Below are 14,532 nucleotides of genomic sequence, written 5' to 3'. Positions count from 1 at the left end.
GAGTCCACACAAGTTGTTGGATAGCTATATTGTTAGGTTCATAATGGCAGGCTTATTTGGGCAAAATATGTATAGCGTTAACACAGAGACATTTCTACCAAATCGGAAATGTCGGTCAGACGTGCAATAAAAGTGAGCAAATTCTTTCTGGAATTGTGTATTTTTGTTCTTATATTGGAACATGATTTTTTGACGTAGAGAAGTGGTATCAAGGATTGGTAGAATATGCCTTTTATTGTCTGAATCTGTGGTGAGGGGGAGGCTGTAGTTTTATTGCCCTGTTTTGCAAAGAAGAGGCTGATAAGTATTTAAACTACTGTTCTTGCAAGTGGAGAGTCTTTTTAACAATCTGCCATCAGCATTTTGTGGTTTTATTACGTCACAGTTTTTATTATTCTCGGAATAATGACCCAGCAATTATTTGTGACGTTGATGACTCAACCACGAGGGGGCAGGGTTTATAGGGTAAAGCATGGAGGAAAGGGGTTTAATCCTGTTGGTTTGGAGCCTCAGACACTGCTCTGAATATGTATTCATGTAAGTGGAGGGCACAGACACAGAGAGGCAGACATTTTCCACTCTGCTGCTTGGCACTGGCAAGCTTCAGTGAACCACAGTTTTTTTGGAGGAGGGGGAAAGGTGGTTAGAGTCAGTTCTGCCAGTGTCCTATCCCTCCTGGGTTTACTGCAGTTCCTGGATGTGTGCGTGTGTGTGTGTGTGTGTGTGTGTGTGTGTGTACATGTGTAAGCATGCAAGACTGCCCCTATGACTTTGTGTGACAGTTTGAGCTTGTCTCTCAGTGACTATCTGTGGTGTATTTTTTGTGACTCTGGATGTGTATGCCGTGTGCTTGCGTGTGTGTTCAGGTAATTACGGACATTTTACAGACACTCTTTTCCCTCCTGTTGCCGCTCAGCTCCCGCCGTGAGGGAACACCCGGCGGGAGAGAAAACCAGGGAATGTTCCCTCTAGACAGCAGAGACGAGGCAGTGACTGGTTGTGGCGTTGGGCAGCGGATGGCGGCCGGCTCTCGTGTCGCGTGTCGGGCTGCTGCACGCTCCCTCTCTGTCCCCTGCACTGCTGTGGTGATTGACGGAGGCCGCACGCACCTCTGCGGTCGAGCCGCACACAGTTCACAGGAGTGTGGCTGTGCGTAGCCTCTGCGTCACCGCGGCCGGAGGCCGACATGAGTAATGGCTGTGCTGAGGCCATCTGGGGAGAAGCAGGGAGGGGAGGGGAGAGAGCTCAGCCTCATCCCTGCATACTGCCATTCCACTGCTCCTTAGAGACACAGGGCTGCCATTGGAGAGGAGGAGAAGGAGGAGAAGAATGAGAATAAGGAGAATAAGGAGGAGAAGGATGAGAAGAATGAAAAAGTTGACGATAACAACAAAACCATTTTCTAACTAATGTGCACATAGCTTACACGTGACATAAAGTATTTTCTATTTGTTAAGTAGTGTAAACTGAGCTGTGCCATACATAGAATTTTCACCTGGATTTGAACTTCTGCAGGTGACAGTGGGGCACAGTGGTTAAGTAATTATCAAAAAGGCACTAGGCTCAAATCCCTGGATACTGCCACTGCACCTCTGAGGTATAAATCTTCATTGCTCAGTGAATTTTCATTCTGTATAAAGTCTTATGTCTTAAGCAGCTATTTAAGCTGTAATATACACTCAGTGATCACTTTATTTGGTAGACTTGTACACCAGCTTGTGAATGCAAATATTTAAGCAGCCAATTATGTGGCAGCAACTAAATGCATAAAAGCATGCAGACGTGGTCAAGAGGTTCAGCTGTTGTTCAGACCAAATGTCAGAATGGGGAAGAAATGTGATGTAAGTGAGTTTGACTATGGAATGATTGTTGGTGCCAGACAGGGTGGTTTGAGTATCTCAGAAACTGCTGATCTCCTGGGATTTTCCTGCACTACAGTTTGCAGAGAATGGTGTGAAAAACAAAAAACATCCAGTGAGCAGCACTTCTGCGGGCAAAAACATGTTGTTAATGAGAGAGATCAGAGGAGAAGGGCCAGACTGGTCAAAGGTGACAGTAATGCAAATATCCACACATACAACAATGATATGCAGAAGAGCATCTCTGAACACACAACATTTCAAACCACTAAGTGGACAGGCTACAGCAGCAGAAGACTTAATAAGTCTAAAAAATAATAATAATACCTAATAAAGTGCTCACTGAGTGTATATGCCCCTGCTGGAGAATGGTCATTCCCTGGTATCTCACATGATTTCAGATGGCTTTTTCTCTGGCACGCTCTGCTGTGGACTGAGAGCAAAACAGGAAGATGGACGTTATCTCCTCGCAGCACGCGGCGGGATTAGCGGATTCTCCGTCGATCCAGCGCTCCTCGTGCTCCTGTTGCCGCTCAGCTCCCGCCATGAGAGAATTAGCAGTTTAATCGAACATGGAACATCTGGCGGGAGTGAAAACCGGGGAATGTTCCCTCGAAATATCAGAGTGGAGGAAAGAACTGCTTAAACTGAGGGGTCGGCTACATTTTTAGACAGGCTTTTAATGGCGCAGTCCCTTTCTGTTAAATTATATCGTACTTTGTGCCTTATATAATCTTCCATGATAACAATTCTTTAATACCTGACCCTGTCCAGGCCTGGGCATTAGGGAAGGCTTCCTTTGATATTTTGAGTGAAAGTGAAAGAGCGAACATTAGTGGGGCGGCAGGGGATTAAACAATAATTTTCAAGGGAATTATGAAAACATCAGGCTGGGTGCAATTAACTGCAGTGCAGCCCTGGGGTCACCACAGCAGCTAGCTAAACAGGCAAAAGGGTGAAAAGAGGTAGTTTTTAAGACTCTCAAAATGTCAGTTAAGCTGAATATTGGCCACATACTGTATGTGTGCATACATTTGTGTAGAATAAGAATAGAAGAAGCTCAGCCTATCTGCAGCTCACCACCTGCTATACTGACTGGGGCACTGAGCTCCAGCTAGCTATAAAGAAATTTTGCCGATGGGAAGGGTTGCATGTCAGGTGCATCAGAGAAAAAGCAAACTATAAGAGGCTCAGCTACAGGACTGTTTGACAGAAAACATTGCCGATTTACAGTATACAAGTGAGTCTCATTTTTCCAAGTGCCTGAACCCCGCCTTTCTGTCGACAGCAGTTACACAAATGACGTCCTATAGGATAACATCTATGTTGTGTATATCTGTCTGCTCCCTCTGCATTACATTACTGACTCACTGGTCTTCGTCCATTGCCTGACACAACAGAAACAAGTTGCCGGTGTGGTTGTCAGCTGAGGCTATGCCAAAGACTTTCGGAATGGCAATTCTTCTCCGTGTGGCCCTGTTCTTAGAAAGAGATGACGTGTGAATGCAGTAGATGGAACATAATGTCCTTTTACGAGTCTGAAGTGCTGTCATCCAGATATACAGTAAAGGTACAGTGGTAGTACATTTTTGTTCTTTAAGGAACACGTTTCCTGAATGTACTCCCTGAAAGGTATAATAATGTTTTTGGGATATGAATAAGTACCTTTTACAAGTGAAAGAGGTACACATTAATGATCAAACCCATGGCTAGGGGAACAATATTATGCGCCTATTGGGTACCACCTCAGCGATGAGCATTCGTATGTTTTTAGGCACATTTTCTCAGAGAGTGCATGACTTCCTTTGTCTGTCTGTTGAATCCCTGCATGTGTTTGATGCTGAGTTAAGAGCCCCCTCTGGGATCTCTCTTCGTCTGTATTTCTTGATAGTATATGAAAATACGAAACCATCTCAGTTGTCTCCATGCTCTGTGTTTTATGAAAAAAACATTTCTGTCTGCAAATGAGAAACAAAAACAGCTGAAACACTAACAGGCTTTAGTGTAGGAAACATGGACCAGTCTGTGGGGCTGCAGACAAGACTGAGCCTGCAGGAATGGGCCAAATTTTTGGCTGTATTTGCTGAATAAATGTAATATATTCATAAAGTATCAAGGCCGATCTCCAGAGCTGCATTGTGACCACGTCTTTTTTGTTTGTGTTTCAGAACTATGGCCTGGAGACGGAGAACCTGCGCACGCTGTCCCACAAGCTCAACGCCTCGGCCAAGAACCTGCAGAACTTCATCACGGGCCGTCGCCGTGGCGGACACTACGACGGGCGGGCCTCCCGCCGGCTGCCCAACGACTTCCTCACCTCCGTGGTGGATCTCATCGGGGCAGCGAAGAACCTGCTGGCCTGGCTGGACAGGTGGGCGCCTCCCCTCGTCCTTCCGTCTGTCCGCCCTGGTCCTTCCGTCAGTTCCGTCTGTCCGCCTGCCTGTCCCATGCCTGAGACTGCTCTCTGTCCATCTGTCTGTCCGTCCCTCCAACTGTGCGTTTGGGTGTCCGTGCGGCTTGCAGAGGTCACCTAACGGCCCTGTGTTTGTTTATCTCTGTCAGGTCCCCGTTCGTCAGTGTGACTGAGTACTCACTGCTGAAAAACAACATCGTTCAACTGTGCCTGGAGTTAACCACTATAGTGCAACAGGTAAGCTCACCATGCTTGAGACGGTTGACATGTCTCCATTTTCCATGCCATCCCTTATGAAAAAAATGACGTATTCAATAACCACACGTACAAAAACTGTCCAAAAATGTGAACACCCGACATGTGTGCACATGTGAACTATACAAATAGTCCCTAGGAAACCTACTGTATGCTATTTCAAGTCAAGAAAATGTTTTATTTTCACATGTAAACAGGCAAATTTCACATGTGATTTTTTCGTGAGGGTTAGAAGACGTTTCACAGCAAATCTTCCCATGTTCCATTGCTTCTGCTCAAACAAATACATCTCATTGGTAGGTTGTGGGATTTGGTAGTGCCATGGGGAGATGCTGTGGTGGTTGAAATTAAACCGCTTCAACTCAAGCTCAGAGCTGCAGGCGCAGCTTGACTCTTCTATCTGCGAGCTCTTCTATTTAATCGGAGGCGGGCTTGTCCTGCTTTCCCTTACCCCTGGGGTTCTGTAGAACTGACGGCACGGCCCTCGCTGGGCACGGTGCCCCTCTCACGGTTCTGCTGCTCCAGTGCCCTGCCTGGAGAAATCACAGAACCCAAGCCCGGCTCTGCTCCCCCAGGCAGCGGGCAGGGTTTCCTGTCTTAATCAGGAAGGCCTGGTGGCGCGAGATAGCCGCGCTGCTGCGGGGAACGAGCCCCGCAGGAGAAGAGCCTCCTGGCGGGACGGCAGACCTGAGAGCGGAGGAGGGGCTGTGGAGCTGGAGCTCCAGATGCTGTCCTCCTCCTGCCGCTGCGGGTCGACGAGGGTGGGGGAGGTTTGGGGCCTCCGGTGAGATGGGGCTGGAAGGAGGGACAGGTGTCAGCTTCATGCCCAATTATCTAGATAACAGCTCCCTTTCATGTTGCCTCAGAATGCAGGCCAGCAGAGAGGGGCATGATGGGAATGGTTTACACCAGAGACAGAGGCTCCTCTCCTCTCTTCTGACTGGGGTTCGGGCCACCTTAAAGAGAACCATCACTTTTCTTCCTTTCTACCTACGCAGGAGAAGGAAGTGGTTAGGTCCAGGTTTTTTTGCGTTTTGGCTCAGAATGGATAATCTTAGGACATAGACAAGACATCATTCCTCAGCACTCCTACTCTGAGACCCTTAATGAGTAAGAGGTATTATTCATCTCCATAAACAACACACATACAAACCTACTGTATGTGCTCATTCACTTATACACACGCATAACTCATACACACATGCACACTCACTCACATACATATACACGGTCACTGATGCATATATTCATACACTATCATATGTGATTCCTCCGTTTTGTATGATCAGCTGGGCAAGGGAGAGCTATGTTCAGCATTCTGTTGCAGAAGCAGATGTGGGTTTAGGTAGTGTGACAGGACGTCCGTGATTTTCTACGCTTGCAGTGATCGACAGACTATGATGCCTTTTAGCTTGATGCCTGAGTGTTCGGAGACTGACAGCCTGCATTCAGGCTACATAATTTGCAGCGGCGTTCAGACTTGTGGTAAACAGAAGACATCTGGCCAACTTTATGTTTGCCTCACCCTCGCTGGAACTCGTTCTGAGACAGAACTCAACACACACAACGCAAGACTCTTTCCGTATTGAGCTCTGCCTCGCCCGGGAGTCCCCTCCTTCCCTAGAGCACTCTGACTCCGTACAGGGAGAACCCGGTTCGCTGTTAGTTTGGGAGCTGTTCCAGCTGATGGCCCTGGAAAGCCGCGCAGTGCGGTTGCCTCTTAGGAGAGAGATGGAACGTGCTGTACCTGGCTGAGCACCCTCCCACTCTTTGTGTTTGTCTGGATCCTCCAGCGACCGCCTTCCTGTGTGTTTGTCCCCGGGCTTAGCTCAGGTACACACTGTGCTCTGCCTCCATTGTGGACTGAGGGATAAAATAGCAAGTGTGTGTGTGTGTGTGTGTGTGTGTGTGCGCGTGTGTGTGTGAGTGTGTGCACGTGCGCGTGCACGCACGCATGCTGGTGCATCTGTAATTGTCCACACAACAATATTATCTTGGTCGGTTTGTAACTTGGGTGTGGATTCGCTTTCGAAAGGTTACATTCTCCTGCATTCATCAGATTAGTATCAGGGGAGTAATATCAGAAACAGGACAGGAGAAGGGGAACTTATTTTTCACCTCCTATCTCCTTTCCTTGCTCCTTTTCCTGCTCCTAGCTCCACCCATCCGGAGAGGCTAGAAAAAGAGGCAACAAAAATTAAGTGAAGATTTGGAAAATTGAGAAAACGTGAATTAGGCGTTTAACAGGTTGGAATGTCCTTAAAGATACCGGATCTCAATCGATTTTAAGGCAAAGGAAAAGGAGATAGGAGGTGAAAAATAAGTAATTGGAGAGAGGCCCTGGTCTAACTACTTCTCCCTCATATGTCTTCCTATCAGAGTTAGTCTAATATCTTCCCAACTCTAATAACTGCCCCCTCTCCTTCTTTCTGTATGTCTCACATTCTATATTTCTCATCCCACTGATATCTCTTCTCCCTCCTCCTGTATCACTCTCCCTTCCATTATTTTCCTGATATCTCTTATCTTTCTTCCTTACCCTATATCTCCTCCCCCCTATATCTCTTGTGTCTCGAACATCACTATTCCTTCTCAGCAATAATCCCAGGCTGAATCATGTTCATGGTTTTCTATAGAATTGTTGGTCTGTGTGTGCCATTCCCTGGTGATTTTGGTTCTGATGCAGACTGTTTCTTTTCCTGCAGGACTGCACAGTGTATGAGACAGAAAACAAGATTCTTCACGTGGTGAGTTCTTACCCTGCCATAGTTTCTTTCTCCCTTAAAAACTTTACTTATAGCAGAAAGATAAAGTGATATTTTGGTCTCAATTCTGTTTATTTATCTGAAATATATCAGGCTGTTGTATGCAGATGATTTCCTGGTGGACAGTGGCTTCTCGTTGGTTATGAGCTCCAACATGTAAAAACATAATACAAATTTCTTTTTAAATAGTTTTTTAAAGCTTATTTTTCGTGATTTATGGCCACAATATTTCCATGAATATGCCACGTGCATACAGATTCCTTCATAAATTGGCTGCATTATTTAATTGGTACAGAATAACAACTTGTATTTCCACTCAAGCATTTGAAGTGGAACATTAGTGGTTTCATATTTATTGATATAACTAGTATCATTATGAGTCTGAGTAGACTCAAGATTTTTAGAGTTTAGAAATGATAATAAATGGCCCATATTATGTCATCTGTTTTTGCAAGTCATGATCAAGAGCAATCTTAGGTTAGGGACTTGAGGGTACCAGGGCTGAATCCCTTCCTATACATGAGCACTCTACACCTGATGCTCTATCCACTGACCACATTCAGACGTTGTGAACAGTGGAAATAGTTTGAGGAAAGGGCAACTTTTTAGTTGTTGTAGCAACATACAGGGCATCCAGTGATCTACAGGAACAGTGTGTATGTGTGTGTGTGTACGCACATGAGTGTGCGTGCATGCGTACATGTGTGTATGGGTGCGTATATGCACTAAAGCATGTACGCTACATAGAAGAAAGCTCCAGCATAGTCCTTTTAAACAGTATTTTTTTAAGCTTTGGTTGGCAGTTGGTGTTCAATAATGCAAAACCTCACTTCTGCTCTCTGATGCCCTTGAGAGTCCTGCCTACAGCAGTGATAGAGAGGGAAAGAGTGAGATTGGAGAGATTGGAGAGTTGGAGAAGTAATATTTTTTTATTTCACACTTATGCTTGATTTCATAAGCTTTTTATTAGTAGCTTACTTTAATGTAATAGCCTAATTTAAAAAAAGTAAAAATAAATGGAGCCAATTTTAGTTTTATGGAAGAATATAAGATGTTCACACCAGACCCAAGAAAATGTACGCAGCTAGGAATATGAACCAATTACTTGGAAAATATTGTAAAAAAAATATGTACTATGTACTAAATATGTACTATAATGTGATTATAATCTATTATTTTCTGTGACTTGAAGATAATTTCACCGGAATTGGAAAAAGATATATACAGTACAACTATGGTTTAACAACTTGTTGTGGCCACAATAAGATCCGCACAGCCGTTGGGCCCTTGAGCAAGGCCTTTAACCCTGCATTGCTCCAGGGGAGGATTGTCTCCTGCTTAGTCTAATCAACTGTACGTCGCTCTGGATAAGAGTGTCTGCCAAATGCCAATAATGTAATGTAATAAGCAGGTAATGCCATTTTGATTGAAAGTCAATTGCTTTTCTCAGTATATAAAATAGACATTGTGACATAAACATTAGGAAACTCAGTTCACATACTAAAATATCACCCTACCCTTGAGCCAATGTGTCTAAGCTTCAATAAATTGTTCCAGTAAATACTGCATCCAAGTGATGGCGTATGAAAATAAAATACTGCAGTGGACGGTGATGCAAACTCACTCCACACAAGAAAAATGGGGATGAATGCAAATAAGCTCCATGGTCGTTTTTTGAGTCACTGTATGCCCAAGCCTCAAAGCAAGTTTGAATAGGCATTAGTATTGGTTTAAGAGACAAGTTTATAGAACATTTATGCATATAACATTTGTTCAGATATTAGCCATATGCACAGCTGGAGATTTATAGAGGAAACTCAATGGAAATGAGATGGCATTTGTGTTATCTCACCTACTACCACCCCTTCTACCTATTGAAATGTTTGTCAAGGAGCAATGGCTTTTGTCAAATTACATTAGATTGAAGCTGAAAAAACATGTTATGCTTGAATGCCATCATGTTGTATCAGTGTTTTAAAAGCCTAGTAATGAGACCATGCTTTGTAAGGTTGCTCACCTCCCTGTCGTCTAGAATGCCACATATGAATCATACCTGTGATCTTTCAAGAACCAGTATTCCACACCATGCCCACTATAGAAATCCTCAAGCAAATGGTGGTGCTCTGTGCGACTTTGTTTGCGTGATGAACTTGCAGATATGAACATATGGGGCAGGCAAGAGAGATACTTCATCACAAAAGACGGTTTTATGTCGATCAAGAGTCTCATCAAAATTGTTTACATTGCTGTTGGGTTTTATAAATAGGCTATTCTCATTTTCGCATAGCTATAACCCTAATTTTAAATTAACCAATTGTCGCCTTATTTTCTTCTACATCAACTCTCTGCATAATCTCCTGTTCAGTCTCTGGCTCTGTTTGTAAATTGTCTAATTTGGTGGTGAACATATTGTGTTGCAAACATAGTTTAGTAGTCTTAGCAATAAAAATAATAAAAAACATTACTAAGAAAAAATGTAGAATTGCAAACTAAGTTTGCTGTAAGTAAGTTGCGGACATGGCCCATCTACCATGTGCTCTGGACATTTGTTTAGGGCCTTACAACCAATCGTATATGAATTGTACCTTATTTGATATGGTCAGTTGTTTGCTGTATATTGGATATGTACTGTTTTGTATGTCGCTTTGGATAAAAGCGTCTGCTAAATAAAATGTCATGTTATGTAAACTAACCTAACCCTATCCCTCTCTCCGCAGTGTAAGACCCTGTCTGGAATATGTGACCACATCATCTCTCTGTCTTCGGACTCCCTGGTTTCCCAGTCAGCCCACCTGGAGGTGGTGCACCTGACTAATGTCATGCCCAGTGAAGGCCTGGTAGGTCGCATATACTATTTCACATCAGAAAACCTCATTTCCCAGAGGGTTTTGTGGAGCATGACGAAGCCTCCATCAGGGACAAATAGCTCCAATAGCAGTCAAATAGTAAAATGTTCAGTGCTGAACTATGTAAAATGCTGATGATCACAGTTAATTTGCCATTGAACATTTATCTGTGTGCAGTCATAGCTAATAAAAATAGGTATGTAATAATATAAATAATAGCAGAATTCAATGCATCTCTTGAATATGCTTCCTGTACATTTTATTAATGTTGTTTGAGGGCCCATGTCAGAAGCTTTTTTTAGAAAGTATAAAAGTAAGTATAAAAAAAGCCAACTAAAACATAAAACATCCTGCATGTTGCTGGAGTTTCTGGAGTGTCAGTAAAGTTGTCTTTATATATAATATAACAATGCCTTGTTAAAAGGAATGAAATGTCAGAATCACACAATCTTGAAACTCCCTTTCCTCTAATGGTATTTTCATCAGAGCCTCTGACTGTGATCTCCCTCTGGGATATCACAGTGTTTGCTTCAAGCAAGCCCAGATCAGCTTCTGAATGCTGCTTTGTTTCACAGTTTATTTCACGAGAGCCTTGTTTGCTCAAAAACAATTTTTTTTCCTCCTCCCTTCTCTCGCCCTTGTGAACAGGGGATGTACATCAAGTCCACGTATGATGGGCTTCATGTCATCACTGGGACCACTGAAAATGTAAGTGTCCATGCCTCAAACACCGTGTCGTCTACTGCCCTCTGTGGACTTCTCCTCACCCTGCGATGTCCTCTAATATATTCTACTGTGGTTACCCTCTGCTGTCAGAAGGTCTTATTTTAAAACGTCCAACAGAGTACCGAACTGGGGCTAGGTTTGTCTGGTAACAGTTCATCTGGGATAGAGGGTAGCCTTGTTCAAAAATATACATGTATACAAAATATTTTGCTAATTTTAGCCACCATTAGACTAACTATTTAACTTAGCAAAACCATCACTTCTTTAGCTGGCTATACCAAACTTGATGACTAAATGGAAAATGTTTCATATTATTGGTAAGCTCTGCAACAACTTACATGGATTCTTGGAGTTCACATTTTTGTTATTGCTATGCCAGTCTGCAATCCTGTTATCCTGCTTTTCGAGTCATAGCATCGTAGCATTTTGTTGCTAGAAATGTTGATGCGCATTCATGATGAGGCATGTGGAGAAGCGCGAATGGGGAGCGGGCATGGTGGTGCATCTATTTCTCAATGGGCTGGGTCAACGGGTGTCATGATTTTCACAATTTTTCATAACATTCAGACCGTTAAGAAAGTTAGCTACTGCCCCTTAAATTACATTTTATGGCCCAAACAAAAGACTTGGTTCTCTTTCACTCAAAATTATATGATTGAAGTCGGGGTAGGCAGTAAAGCCACATGATAACTCCAAACATTTCATGAGGTTCATGCAGGTTCACTCTCCCAGCACTAATTCAGAACAACAGAACTGTGTGCCCTTATGGTTGACACATAATGACCCTGTTAAATATGAGCTCGTTGAGCTCCAGAGCTGCGCACGCAGGCACAGCTTAGCACCCATGCTGAGTGGCCCCAGGGGTGCCTGAGCCGTTGGCACGTGAGGCTGACGGCAGGCTTGGCAGGCGTTTGGCACGCCGAGGTGCCACCGCTTTGAGTGGCCTCCGTGGTAAAGACCGGATGGGCGCAGTTACCGCTTTTCCAGACACTGCCAAAGCCCGTCTCTTCAAGCCAGACGACTTAATCTTCACAGCTAGATCTGCCTTGCTTCCCAGCAAACTTGTTAGAGGGGATTAATCTGCAACAGATCGTCTGTAGTCAGGCACCTTCTTATTGATAGCAGGGTGGGAGGAAAAAAAGAGAAGAATTTATCAGGACCCATGTTACCGTCTCTGCCGAGTTCCCTTCCTGGTAGAGAGAGGGGCAAGGAGAACAGAGCTATCCATCACAGGACTGATTTTATCTTTTGAGGAGGACTGAGCCCTCTTCATCTCGGTGACATTTTTGACCAGGCACAAAGATAGAAGAGAGGATGCATTGATGGACTGCTTTGAGACCAAGTGTGCATTTCACTGGTCTTCGGCTTAGCCTGCGCCCTTAGCTTTTGTTGCTAGCAGGAGCTGGCTCCATTGAGGACACTGTGTGAAGAGGCGAAGGCTCTGGTTTTCAGGGGGAAGGAAGGTCCAATGATCTTGATTGCAGGCTCTCAGCTGGCCATGAAGATGCTGACTTGGCTGTGATGGAGACAGCAACACACAACACCACCTCTGCATCTTGTCTTTCTCCCCCTCCCTTCTTCCTGGATACCTAACCACTGGTGCCACCGCTGCTTCTGTTTGGCTGACAGCAGATCCTGTTCCTGTGCCATGTCCTCATAATCTACCTTCCTCTTTGTTTTAATTTACACCCTAATTTGGCACACCTGGTTCAACTAATTAGCAGCTTGACGAGATCTCTAGCTGTCGAAGGAGGTGAACCTTTTATGGTCGGAGTGAAAACTCTCCAGGAACAGGGTTGGGCAGCCCCAGACAGTGTCCCTGTCTGTAGAGTGCACAAAACACTTTCACTTCAACAAACTTAATGCTTCACAATGGTAGGAGCTGCAGTCTTAGTGTGTTGCTTTAGAGTGACAAATCATTTTATTGGTTTAACAAGTCAGTAGTTGGCTGCTCCTGAGACAATGACATCACTACACTTGAGATTGGAAGTGGGTGAAGGGACTTTGACTTTGCGAGAAAGTTATTCAACTGTGTCTCCTCTCCTCTGTTCACTATGGCTTGGTCCCCAGAGAAATGTCGCTGTGTCCTTGGCCCTCCCTCCCTGGCATTCTCTTGGACCACTGCCTGCCCTAATCTCTGGGAAAGCTCCCCCTCGTTTTGTCTCTGGGTGAAGCACCCAATTAGTGCAGTTAATTGGGAGGGCCATAATTGGTGGCTGGGTGGATAATAAGCGGTGGGAACGGCACAAAAATGCACCGGCAGGCGAGGAGGGCCCTGCAATTGCAGATGGCTGCAATCAATGTGCCTCTTTTAATTAATGAGCTGTCCAAGCCAGCATAGGGTGTGTATGTCTGTGTGTGTATGAGTGTGTGTGTGTGAGAGAGAGAGAGAGAGAGAGAGATAACAAAAGAATGAGAGAGAGAGTATGAGAGAGAGAGTGAGAGAGAGAGCTTTGAAACTCCATAGGGCCTCATTTATTGAAAAGCGATGGAAGGTTTCGAAAAGAATGAGGTCCACTGAGAGAGCTTGGTGGACACAGCGCTCTTCATTAACTCTATTCAGTGTAGGGGGATGATCCCATGGCAGTTTTAAGCTCTGCGGCGATACTCTCGGTATCAGCCACTGTCCATCAGCTTATCTGTGCTTGTCACCATAGAGCTGCCCAGGTTATGATTTTTCATCTTCCTGCCAGAGACCAGTTCCATTTCAAGCGGAAGATACTCTTTGTTGCACTGGTTTTGCTGCCCAACTTTTTAAAAATGCAGTATTAAAAGGAAACTATGATATATTTACCCATGTTTCATGGGTCATTAATGGAATACATTGAAACGGAGTTGATATCTGGTTATGCTGCCATCAGCACTGGGTATTGTTGATGTCACTGTGGGAAAATGGTGATCATGGGTAATGGCAGTGGGTGCAGTCATGTTGAGTAGGCCCAGTTTGAGGGTGCACAGTTCTCTGCCTTTAAGTGTTTCTCTTCAAATGTACAAAAAGTAAAAAATAAACATTCACTGATACATTTTAATTAAATCTTGGAACAGTAATAACCTAATATGATCCTGCCAGGAAAATAACCATATTTTTGGTATCCGATTTCAATGAATTTCTTGGCCTGATTTTCCTTATGCTTCATTTTTAGATACAACTTGGTGACCGCTGAAACATTTGTCAAAGTTCCTATCTCTGTGTCTCTCCCTCCACAGTCTCCAGCAGACCAGTGTAAAAAGATCCATGCTGGGGATGAGGTGATCCAGGTCAACCACCAGACAGTGGTGAGTGGGGCGTAGCCTTGCGTCCTTGCCCTAACCTCATGGACCCGCCCCTGCGGAGTGGGATTGGTCAGCGCTGCCTGCCCGTCTGCTCACAGTCACACAGCCATTTTACAGAGCCATGCATTAACCCTGGTCTTTCATTCGCAAGTCCTCCTTTGTTGTCAGAGCAGTGAATTAACTCTATTGCTGGGTGAAAACACAGAAGATTGCAGAAGAAGCCTTACCACACTGACCACACTGAATCCTGTTTTCTTGTTGGTACTGTGGCATTGATCTGAATGCTTTCGATCATTTTATGTACAGTACATTATTTTCATGACCAGGCGTAATAGAACTGTGAAATTCTGGCAACATGTACTGTAGCTTAAAATACTTATTCTAGTGCTGTTGCT

At 44.4% G+C, this 14,532-nt stretch overlaps 1 protein-coding gene across 1 annotated transcript in view; it reads left to right on the top strand.

Moving 5' to 3' along the window:
• The window catches only part of LOC133124747 (connector enhancer of kinase suppressor of ras 2-like), an 86,838-nt gene that overhangs the window by 27,870 nt on the left and 44,436 nt on the right, over positions 1–14,532 (top strand). Inside the window, exons 3-8 of the mRNA XM_061236196.1 lie at positions 4,028–4,230; positions 4,422–4,509; positions 7,233–7,274; positions 10,010–10,129; positions 10,787–10,846; positions 14,072–14,140. Coding sequence (XP_061092180.1) covers positions 4,028–4,230; positions 4,422–4,509; positions 7,233–7,274; positions 10,010–10,129; positions 10,787–10,846; positions 14,072–14,140 — 582 coding nt within the window. The remainder of the gene's footprint in view (positions 1–4,027; positions 4,231–4,421; positions 4,510–7,232; positions 7,275–10,009; positions 10,130–10,786; positions 10,847–14,071; positions 14,141–14,532) is intronic.

Source organism: Conger conger, chromosome 3 (assembly GCF_963514075.1).
Source record: "Conger conger chromosome 3, fConCon1.1, whole genome shotgun sequence".
In the NCBI taxonomy this organism is placed as follows: Eukaryota; Metazoa; Chordata; class Actinopteri; order Anguilliformes; family Congridae; genus Conger; species Conger conger.
Note: the sequence above shows the minus strand (reverse complement) of the source record. Positions and strands in the feature narration are given on the sequence as shown.